The sequence below is a fragment of the Gracilinanus agilis genome, chromosome 1, assembly GCF_016433145.1.
Source record: "Gracilinanus agilis isolate LMUSP501 chromosome 1, AgileGrace, whole genome shotgun sequence".
NCBI classification, from domain to species: Eukaryota; Metazoa; Chordata; class Mammalia; order Didelphimorphia; family Didelphidae; genus Gracilinanus; species Gracilinanus agilis.
Window position 1 is genome coordinate 18,546,122 of NC_058130.1, and position 12,026 is coordinate 18,558,147.

The following is a 12,026-nucleotide window of genomic DNA, read 5'->3' on the forward strand; positions in this document are numbered from 1 at the left end:
CGACAGATCTCATAGTTCTTGAAAGAAAATCTGGCCCAAATTCCTTCATTTTACAGAGCAAGAAACTGAGATTCATAAAGATCTGTTTGATTTCTTCCATCTTTGTGTTTCTTAGTTTGTGCCTTAGCTCTAGAGGTAAAAGGGCCCTTTGAGGTCATCTAGTCCAACCTCCTCGTTTTATAGATAGATGAAGTGATCTGTCCAAGGTGGAAGCTCACCAATGAAAGAGGTTAGAAAAAGCTTCTTGGAAGAAGTGGTAACAAGCTGGTCTTTGGAGGAAGCCAAGGATTCCAGGAGGCAGAAGTGAGATGAGAGAATAATTTGGAAAATGGGGGATAGATTGGGCAAAGGCGCAGAGAGGTAGGAAGAGATAGTGTGTTACATAAGGAGATGGCTCATGACCAGTGTGCTTAGGACATTGAGTGTTTGGCTTATTAATTATTTTAAATAAGTCTGGGGACATAGGTTAAAGGTAGACTGTGAAGACTTTTAGATCCCAAATAGAGGAGATAAATCCCAAATACTAGGAAGCCCCTGAAACTTCTTGAATAGGAGAGTGACATGTTCATACTTGTGCTTTGGGATTTCAATTTGGCAGTGGAATAAAGGATGGATTAAAGAAGAGAAAGACTTATAGGGAGGCTCTTGTGAGAGTTCCCAAGAGGTGATAAAAGCTTAAGTCAAGATGGTAGCTGTCAAAATGGTAGGACAGATGGGAGAGTGAAAGTTGTGGAGGTGAGATTGATAGGACTTGGCAATGGATGGGATATTTTGGGTGAGGGAGAGTGAAAAGTCAAAGATAACTCTGGAGTTGAGAACTTGGGTAACTAGAAGGATGATAGTGCCCTTGGCAGTTATACACAAGTTATACACAAGGGGTAGATTTTGAGAAGTTTATAGACTCATTAAATTTGAGATCCTGTTGGGGTATCCAGGTGATGGCCAATGTGTAGCTGGCGATATCAGATTGGAGCTCAAGAAAGAGGTGAAGGCTAGAAATATAGGTTTGGCGAGTCATTTATGTAGAGAAGACAAATGACCCAAGAGGGCCTGAGCAGATAAGATGACCCAAAGAGGGAATGTAGAGACTGAGCTAACTGGGGAGACCACCCAGTCTTGAATATTCAGTTTGGCTAGAGACTTCCTGCTTTTGAAACAGAAGGTCCTCAACTTGTAAGGAACGCCTGGAAAATGACCAGTTTTACAAAACAATAAACTGTATTGGCTTTAATAGTGAAGAAATAAATTTACATGGATAACCTATCGCCTCCTGGAAGGCAAAAATGAATCAACCCGATATGCATTGACAATACTTCATTCATGCAAAGGACCAGATGACTGTAGACTTGAGTCAGAGAGTTGGTCATTTTTGTTTGTTTGTTTTTGCTATAAACTCTTTGGAAAGTCAACCAACATAAATACATACAGGACCTCCATGCATTAGTATGCTGATGGGCCATTTTTATGACTATGTCCAGGAAAAGGCTCTCTAGGAGAGTGGTTTGGAATACTAGTGAGAAGAACGAGCCCAAAGCATTCTCCATCTTTACTCTGTTTGACAAAAATCACACGAGAGGAGCCTTTAAGTATGGTATCTCTCATGTTGTCTTAAGTCAATCTGGTCTCAAAACTGGGTACTTGAAGCAATCATTTTGCCTCCGTGGCATCATCATTGGGTTCAAATATGGCCTGAATTAATTTCTACAGATTGCCAGTGAAAGGTAGATTATTGGAGAGAGGGCTCATTCTGTAGTCGGGGTGACTTGAATTTCAGTCCTGCATGGACACATGCTAGGAGGATGATCCTGGACCAGTCCTGAATGGAGGAGGGAGTTTCCATACTAGGAAAGAAATAGGATCAGAGATCTTGAGGTGCCATAAACTCTCCAGGCTGTCTGGCCCAACCAAGCCTTTTTCCAGATGTGGACACCAAGGCCCAGGGAACTAAGCGCTCAAAGACACAGGGACAATAAATGTCAGAGGCAGGACTGGACACAGGTGTTCTGAAGGCAGAGCTAAGATTCTTTAGTCTTTAAAAAAACACAGTAAATAAACCTTTATTTTTGTAATCCTCAGCCTTGATTGCCATCACCAACAGTCTCAGACTTGCATATGCTGTATTCAAGGTTTAACACTTTATAATTTCTAGTATATATTTTTTCCCTCTGGAAAATGTAAGTAGGGCAGCTTGGTGATACTACAGTGGATGGAGCGCTGCACTTAAGAGTAAAGAAATCCTGAGTTCAAATCCAGCTTCAGACACTGACCAGTTGTGTGACCCTGAGTAAATCTACCTTGAAGGGTTTTTGAGAAGATGAAAAGAGAAAATTATAAAATGTTTAGCATAGTGCCTGGCACATAGTAAACACTATATAAATGTCAGACATAATCATTATTATGTAATTATTGGTAGGACAAAAGTCAGGTGGATAAATAGAGTGCTGCCATTTGGATCCATCAGACCCCGAAGCATTGAGAACGAGTCCTTCTTAAATCATCAACAAATTGGGGGCAGCTGGGTAGCTCAGTGGATGGAGAACCAGGTCTAGAACTGGGAGGTCCTAGGTTCAAATGTGACCTCAGACACTTCCCAGCTGTGTGACCCTGGGCAAGTCACTTGACCCCCATTGCCTACCCTTACCACTCTTCTGCCTTGGAGCCAATACACAGCATTGACTCCAAGATGGAAGGTAAGGGTTTAAAAAAATCATTAACAAATCCAATCTGGTTTTAGTAGCCAGTTATATTGCTTGAATTTATTGGAAAAAAAACATGTTAATCCCACGTCAAAATGTATCACACATGTGTGATGACTGAAACAGAAACAAAAAAAATCCACCTAAAATAGCAGAGAAAAGAATCAAATTCAAATATTAAAATGAGGGAAAAGGGGGCTTAGAGAGCCTCTCAATTAACGAAATGTGGAATGAAGTCCTTCGTGATGTGTCTATTTTTCCATCTCAGTCAGACTGAAGTCCCTAAAAGAAAATGCTGAACGGAATAGAGAGGAAAAGAAAAGCCATCACTGATCCCTTCCTGAATAGAATCTCTTCTAAAGACACTGGGGCTGTACTCACCAGTCGCTGTCATCTACTTGTCTTTCGCTGCTTCTGGGGATCTGATGAGCAGCCTGTCATCTTGGAGAAATTGTGCCTAATAGCTGCTCACGGTTGTGCTGCTTAGAAAGATCTCCCCAACTTCCCTTGAGAAAAGGCATGAAGCCATTATTAGGGCAAAACAATCACTTGTCAGAGAGGCAAACTGCCAAGTGCATAGGAAGATAGAACAAAAGTCTGGAAGACCTGGGTTCAAATCCTGCTTCAGAAACCATTTTTTTGGGGGGGGATGGAGTTAGGGGGAGCCATATCTTTGTGACCCTAACAAGTCACTTCAAATCTCTGAGTCTCACTCTTTCGACTGTAAAATGAAGATTGTACGTGGCCATGCCACGATCATGGTGAAGAGCAAATGAGATAATGCATGTAAAACATTTCATCAACCCTCCAATGATAAGCTTATTAGTGCTTAGAAAAAGAATCTGTTCATCAAAATAAACGTGTTCTTTTCTTTCCCATCAGGGTAAAATTCTGAATAGAAAGGGATGCTGTCCTATTTGCACTGAAAGTGAGTAAGTTCTTTCCTTTTTACCAAAAAGTTATATTTTCACAATGACTGTTTCAGTCTGGGGATGTGTGTGGGGAAGGGGAGGGTTTCCTGTCCCAACAGGTTGGGTTATAGCATCTGTTTTATGCACATTCTGTGGCTTTTGGGGGGTAAAATGGAGCCATCCCGCTTCCCTGCAATGAGTGACGGTCAGTTCGTTATGCCCCATCCCCAAGAAGTACAGTTGAGGCAGCTGGATGGCAGCCATCCCTGCAGGAGATGGTGGCGAGACGTCTCCTGATGAGGCTGTAGCAGGACAAGAGCATCAGAGTGTCTATTAGAAGCGTTAACGACATTTGCAGCCGGGGAAGCTAAGATAATGATACCTAGTGAAGCCCGACTGCATGGATAATCCGGAAGGGATAGAGCTTTTTCCTAGCCTTATAAATCCTGACAGCTGCAGTCTTCCCTCCTTCCCTGCATTCCCACTGTCTGTGTCACTAAGGTATGAAGGACTGCCTTTGCCAAAGGCAAAACTCTCTATTGATAGGAAATGGATCATTGGTCTGACTGCTTCTACCTTCCTGTCTTGTAACGGAGTAACTTTGTCCGAAAACGACTTGGCTTCTGACCCTGGACTTCCCAATGTCCCTTTCCTCAAAACACCTAAGCTTTGCAGAAATCTGCCCTTTCGTGGGCAAACATATCCAGGGGCAAAGGAAAATAATAGATCGACCCCTTCCAAATAGAGTTGGGATGGAATCTCTCCAGGACATGTCAGTATCTTATGAAAAAGGGATGTCGGTAATATAGATATTTCACTAACCTTCTTTTAGGATTCAGAAAAAAATAAAAAACAAAACAAAACAGAAGACATTCAGATTTAGAACTCAACTTGGAAGACTGTTTAAAGCCAAAGCCACTAGTTTTCACCTAAGCCAAGGTGTTTGGGCTTTTTAAGACATTTTTTGAAAATGTTTATTGTGTTGCAAAACCCATTTCCATATTGGTCATTGTTGTAAGAGCAAAGTTATACATAACCCAAACCCCAAAATAAAACCAAAAATACATTGATGTGAAAGATTTCCCTTCACATTCCTCTTCACAAGTCTTTCAGGATTCTCCCAGATCATCGCATTGCTGAGAGTAGTCAAGGTCACACAAATAATCATCCAGTGATATTGCTATTATTGGGTATGATGGTCTCCCAGTTTTGCTTATTCCACTTTGCATCAGTGCCTTCAGATCTTTCCAGCTTTTTCAGAAATCATCTTGCTTATCTCTTATAGCACAATAATATTTCATCATCAGCATGTACCACAGTTTGTTTATCCATTTCTCAATTGATGGACATCCCCTCAAAGTCTAATTCTTTGTCACTGCATAAACAGCTGCTATAAATATATTTGTAAAAGTAGACCCTTTCCTCTTTTTTATTATCTCTTTGGGTTATAGACCCAGTTGTGGTATTACCCAATCAAAGGGTATGCAAAGTTGAGGGTAGTTGCTTATTGCCCTCCAGAATGGTTGGATCAGTTCACAACTCCACCAACAATGCACTAGTGTCCTAATTTTGCACATTCTCTCCAACATTTACCACTTTCCTTTACCACCATATTGATCAATCTTATAGGTGTGAAGTAGTTCCTCAGCATTGTTTTAATTTGCATTTCTCTAATCTGCAGTGATTTAGAACATTTTTTCATATGATAATCATATCTTTTGACCATTTTTCAATTGGGGAATGACCTATATTCTTATAAATTTGACTTCGTTCTTTATAAATTTGAAAAATTAGACCTTTATCAGAGACATTTGTTATAAAAAATTCCCCCCTTCTAATCTTGGTTAGATTAGTTTTGTTGGTACAAAGCTTTTTAATGTAATATAATCAAAATTATTCATTTTGCGGCAGAGGTGGTTTTTATTACCTTTATTTAACACTGGAGTTCTCCTTCCTAAAGATTTTGAATGATCCTATCTAGCTCTTTTCATGAGTGGCAGTTTATGGACCATATATGATAGCAATGGACTGAGTTTTATGTATGGCTATATTCCTTGGAAACAATCTCCTGCCTCTTGCCCCAGATTTGTGATTTCATTAGTTTAAGAAATTTTTAGCAAAGGATGCCTTTCAGCACTTTAGATTAACAATTGACTTAAAGCTCTAGGGTGTTGCCTTAGAGCTCTAAGCTATCAAAACAACTTGCCCAGGGCCCTACAGCCAATGTGTTGGGACTCGAACTTAGGACTCCATAACCTGGGGGCTAGTTTTTTAATATATATCTGACTGTATATCTGACCCATGTGCCTACTTTTAGGTAGTTTAAATATTTAACTAAAGGAGAGAAAATTTCTACTAATTAATGAACAGTTTTTACCAAATAGCACATTTGTACACATTCACTTACATATGGCTGAGTGGAATTTAACTCATGATTTTATTTTAAAAAATTATGTCATCTTTGGTTTTTATATCCAACTACATTTCCCAGTAGTCCTTACTTCTACTCACTCCCTGAAAGTCATTTCTTATAATAAGGGAAAAAAAGAGAAAGAAAAAAGAAAGTTCATTAAAATAATATTGTAATATAGAATAAGTCTAATGTTATATGGAGAGTCCCACTGCATGATCTAATTGTCTCTCTGATCCTTTCATTGGCTTCAAGCTTGTTTGACCTGTGATTTAATTGGTAGAAAGAAACCTCTTTCTCCTAATGTATACAACACTTTCTCTGTAGCTTATACACTTAAAAAGTTGTTTGGGAATATTAAAAGGTTTAAGTGACTGGTAAAAAAGATAAATATTTCCTTTCAGTTACATACAATATACTAGATTAACAAAATGGCAGTTCTGGACTTGAATCAATGAAGAACTAAGGATTAATTTCAGCAAGGCTATCACTTGATGACTGCCTTTAATTACTTATGTGACTTTTGGCGAGCCAGTTGATTTCTCTGGGTCTCAGTGTCCCTCTCAGTAAAATAGAGATTGGACTCAAGAGACTTGTATAGGTTTTTCCATCTTTAAATCTTGGATCCAGTTTCTCTGTTGTAGAGTAGTGATTAGAAATTTTAGGTTTAACCTTGTGTTTATGAGATTCGGTCCTGATATAACAGTTTCCTGTTTCAGGCATGGAGGAATGAGTCAACCAAGGCAAGATTACGAGAGTGATAATTCTTCATTTCCATTTTGTACTTCTGGGAATCCCTCCATTGCCTCTTAGACAGGTGACATAGTAGAAGGGTAGACAAGTCATAGAATGGAGGCTGTTATCATAATGTGGGAATCCTATTAAATTATGTCATGGCATTAAATCTTTTTTTTTTTTTTAATCCTTACCATTCATCTTAGAATCAACACTGTGTATTGGTTCCAAAGTAGAAGAGTAGTAAAGACAAAGGGAGGCAAGTGACTTGCCTAGGATCCCACAGCTAGGAAATGTCTGAGACCAAATTTGAACTCAAGACCTCCTATCTCTGGGCCTGGCTCTCATTCCACTGAGCCATGTAGCTGCCCCATGACTAAATTCTTTGAGAAAGGCATGTACCATCAGTGCTTCTGCTCTTCTCTTCCCACCTCCTCCAAACCCTCTGTAGTCTTTCAACCTCCTCATTCAACTGAAATTACTCTCTCCAAAATTACCAGTGATCTGATTGCCAAATCTAATAACCTCAGTCCTCATGCTTGTTGACCTCTCATCACTCTTTCGCACTATGAATGACTCTCTTCTACTGGCTACTTTTTCCTCTCTAGGTTTTTGGGACATTTCTTTCTTCTGGTTGTCCTCCTGTCCTCTGTCTGACCACTCCTCATTCTCTTTTTCTGGTTCCATATCCTGGTCATGTGGTTGGCTGCTAGAGGTCCACCCTGGGTCCTTTTCATTTCTCCTATATTATTTCACTTAGTGATCTCATCCACTCCCATAGGTTGGTTTAGTTATCTCAGATCTATTTATCCTGCTCTATTCTTTCTGCTGATCTGCAGTCTTACATCAGTAGCTGCTTGTTGGATACCTTGAGCTGTATGTCCCATAGACATTGCAAAAATATTAAGTCCCAAAATGAACTCATTATCTTTCCCCTGAAATCTGTCTTATTCCCAACTTTCCTATTAATGTCAAGGGCAATGCCATCCTTTCTCTCACCCTGTGCCACATTCTTGGGTTCATCTTCAGCTCCACAATTCATGTCATATATCCAATCTGTTGCCAAATTTTCCTATTTCTATTTTCACAACAGCTGTTGTACCCCCTTTCTCTCCACTCATACAGCCACCACCCTGATGCAAGTTCTCACCACCTCGGATCTGCACTATGACATTCGCCTATTGTTAATACCTTGTTCTTCTGGCTTCAGATTTCTCCTCACTCTCATCCATCCTCCATTCAGTTGTCAAAGGGATCTTTCCAAAATTACAGATCTGACCCTACACAATCCCTACTCATTAAACTTTAAATGTTCCTTATTGCTTCCAAAATCAAAATGGAATATTGAGGTTGGCATTTGAAGCTCTCTACAACCTGGCCCCTTTCTTCTCATACTTTCTTCCCCTCCATGGCTCTAGGATCCTGTGACCTTGGCCTTTCTGCTATTCCTTACACATGGCACTCCACGCAGCACCATGACTTTTCACTAACTGCGCCCCATGGTTGGAAGTTTTTAATGCCTCTTTTTTATCTCCTGATCCTCCCAACTTCCATTAGGACCCAGCTAAAATCCCACATTGAACCCACTTCTAGTATCTCCTTTCTGAGATTACCTCCCATTTCCACATATATCTTGTGTGTACATAATTAAAAAAAAAAAACCCTCACCTTCCTCTTAGAATCAATGCTATGAATTGGTTCTAAGGCAGAAGAGTGGTAAGGGCTAGGCAGTGGGGATTAAGTGATTTGCCCAGCTAAGTAATGCCTGAGGGTTGATTTGAACCCAAGACTTTCCATCTCCAAGCCTGGCTCTCTATCCACTGAGCCACCTTGTTGCCCCCTGTAACCTCCTGTTTTGTTGTTGTTGATTTTTTTGTTATTTTTTTAAATTTATTTTTATTTTCTTATTTAATTATGAAAAAATTCTCATGGTTATATGATTCATATTCTTTCCCTCCCCTCTTCCCATCCCTCTCCCATAGCCAATGCGCAATTCAGCTGGGTTTTACATGTGTCATTGATTAAGACCTATTTCCATATCATTGATATTTGCATCAGGGTGATCTTTTATTGTCTGCATCCCCAATCATATCCCCATCGACTCATGTGGTCAAGCAGTTATTTTTCTTCTGCGTTTCTGCTCCCACAGTTCTTTCTCTGGATGTAGATAGCTTCTTTCTCATAAGTCCCTCAGAAATGTTTTCGATCATTGCATTGCTGCTAGTAGAGAAGTCCATTACAACTGATTGTGCCACAGTGTATTTGTCTCTGTGTACAATGTTCTCCTGGTTCAGCTCCTTTCACTCTGCATCAATTCCCAGAGGTTGTTCCAGTTCACTTGGAGTTCCTCCAGTTCATCATTCCTTTGAGCACAAAAGTATTCCATCACCAACAGATACCACAATTTGTTCAGCCATTCCCCAATCTAAGGGCATCCCCTCATTTTCCAATTTTTGCCATCACAAAAAGGGAGGCTATAAATATTTTTGTACAAGTCTTTTTCCTTATTATCTCTTTGGGGTTCAAACCCAGCAGTGGTGTGGCTGGATCAATGGGCAGGCACTCTTTTAAAGCCCTTTTTGCACAATTTCAAATTGCCCTCCAGCCTGTACATAATTTTAGCAGATTGTTTCATCTATTAGACTAAAGCTTTCCTTTGGATTCCCAGTGTCACATACCCCCATTTCCTAGCCCTTAACTCTCTTCTGGCTTGAAACCAACATACTGTATTAATTCTAAGATAGAAGAGAAGGGTATAAAATACCTTTTTTTAAAAAGAGCAAGTGATACATTTGGATGCCAGATATTTTATTTGTCAAATAATGAGGTATGAATGGCAATATGGAGAGACAGCTAGAAGGTCTGAGTTCAAGTCCCACCTCTCACACATAATAGCTGAATGACCCTGGGCATGTTACCTCCTTTCTTGTACAGCTATTAAGTGTCTGAAGCAGGATTTGAAATCAGATCTCCTTGACTCCAAGTCCAGTGCTCTTCTATGTCACTCAGAGGTCAAAATGGGAGATATGGAGTCAATGGGTCTGGGCTCAAATCCCAGTTCCATCACTTGTCACTTTATGACCTTGAACAGGTCACTTAACTGCTCTAAGCCTCTGTTTCCTTACCCTTGAAATGAGAGGAATAGAAAACCTTGACTCTATCTTCCAACTCTAAATCTGTGATATTTAATCCATTTCCTTCCCTTATTTTTTAAAATTGGATTCAGCAAGCATCTTGTACACATCAAGCATTGTGTGGGTGCTGGGATTTTTAAAAAGGAGAGCCCATACTCTCCAGGAGGAATCTAACAAGCTTTCGTGTGAGTTGGTGAGAACTTCTCAAGAAGAACTTAGTGAGTTGGTGAGAAAGTTGGCATGAAGGAAAAGTTAGACAACTCCTGAGTCCTCCATTTGTTGGGCTCCAGAACCAGGGATGTAGGCTCTGCTTCTCTTCCTATCCCTCTCTCCTTCAGGGTTGGTTTTGGAAACATTCTACCAGAGCCCCATGGTGGGAGCATGCCATTTGGTCTAATCAAACAGTGGGCTTAGGAGTGGGAAATCTAATTATTTTATTTATCATGGTGCTAGTACACCATGAACCAGGGTCTTCTGGACCTGATTTACAGAAATTCTTGAATGGCATAGATTCCACAACTATTTAGTGTGATCCTGAGATCACTTATATCTGAAACCACAATGAACTGTGTTGAATAAGGCTAATAGTTTTGACTTTAAGCCATAAAAGCAAGGCTATGTAGAGCTTGAGCAAAGAATATTTGCTGTATAAGGAATGAGTAGAGACTTTAATGATCCTGGGATTAGGGCTGGGGAGCAGTAAGCTAATTAGCATTTACTGTTTTGTTCAAATTCCTTGTCTAGTTGACCTGTCTGCCTTTATAATGATCTACAAGCTGACTTCTGGACAATCTTGTTTCAGAGAGCTGGTATCATCTAAAACACTCACCAATCAGTTATTTAGCACCTATGATGTGCCAGGAAAGGTGGTATGATAGAGTGGCTAGGAATAGCCTGGATTCATATTCTGCCTCTGATTATATGACCTTTGCAATGTCTTAATGTGTCTGCATCTCAGCCAATTTCTTAGGATTTCTTCACTAAATCCTAGTCATTTGGATTTCCCTCCTCACTCCGCAGTGTGGTAGATCTGGGGCTACAATGACCCCAATAGCCTCCATTCTCTTGGATGATACCACATAAAAGCAGATAAGTAATTTTGGAGACTTGAGTTAGATGAAGAGGACCTTTTAGGTGCTCTAGAAATCCAGAATAATAAAATGGAGTCAACTTTGTGATAGGAAAGCCACCCGGCTCCTTAATCTTCATGAAAAATTGGTGCTAGGAGACTTAAAAAAAGTGTTTGATCTGGGTGCAGCTGGGTAGCTCAGTGGAGTGAGAGTCAGGCCTAGAGATGGGAGGTCCTGGGTTCAAATCTGACCTCAGACACTTCTCAGTTGTGTGACCCTGGGCAAGTCACTTAACCCCCATTGCCTAGCCCTTACCACTCTTCTGCCTTGGAACCAATACACAGTATTGACTCCAAGACAGAAGGTAAGGGTTTTAAAAATAATAATAATAACAATGAAAAAAAAGTGTTTGATCTGAGGCACAGGTAGAGGAGGGAATAAAATAGGCTTGTTCTGCCAGGGCATCCAGAGTAGAATCAGGAAATATGGGTGGCTATTGCACTGAAACAGTTTAGGTTTAAGGGAACAAAAAAACCCTCTTAATTAGAATTACCCTGGTGTGGACTGAGCTGCCTCTGAAGATAGTATCCATTCCTCTTTCTTGGAGTGGATATTTCATAGAGGCAAATTTAGGTAGGATGTTGGAGAGCTCCTTAAGAATGATAGGTATATTGCTATCCACATTGAGAGAAAGAACTGTGGGAGTAGAAGCACAGAAGAAAAACATATGATTTATCACTGGTTTATATGGGCATATGATTTGGGGTTTAGGTTTAAAAAAGATTACTCTATTACAAAAATGAATAATATGGAAATGGGATTTGAGTGATAATATATGTATAACTCAGTAGAATTGCTTGTCAGCTCTGGGAGTGGGAAGGGAAGAGGGGAGGGAGAGAAAATGAATCATGTAACCATGGAAAATATTTTAAAATAAAAAAGGAATATCCTAAAAAAAAAAAAAAGAATGGTAGGTGTTTGGGGCAGCTAGGTGGCTCAGTGGATAGAGCTCAGGTTCAGAGAAGGGATGTCCTGGGTTCAAATTTGGCCTCAGACACTTCCTAGCTGTG

At 40.1% G+C, this 12,026-nt stretch overlaps 1 protein-coding gene across 1 annotated transcript in view; it reads left to right on the top strand.

Annotated features, from left to right (window-relative positions):
• The window catches only part of BMPER (BMP binding endothelial regulator), a 275,415-nt gene that overhangs the window by 153,863 nt on the left and 109,526 nt on the right, over positions 1–12,026 (top strand). Inside the window, exon 10 of the mRNA XM_044657986.1 lies at positions 3,579–3,624. Within this exon, the coding sequence (XP_044513921.1) occupies positions 3,579–3,624 (46 nt within the window). The remainder of the gene's footprint in view (positions 1–3,578; positions 3,625–12,026) is intronic.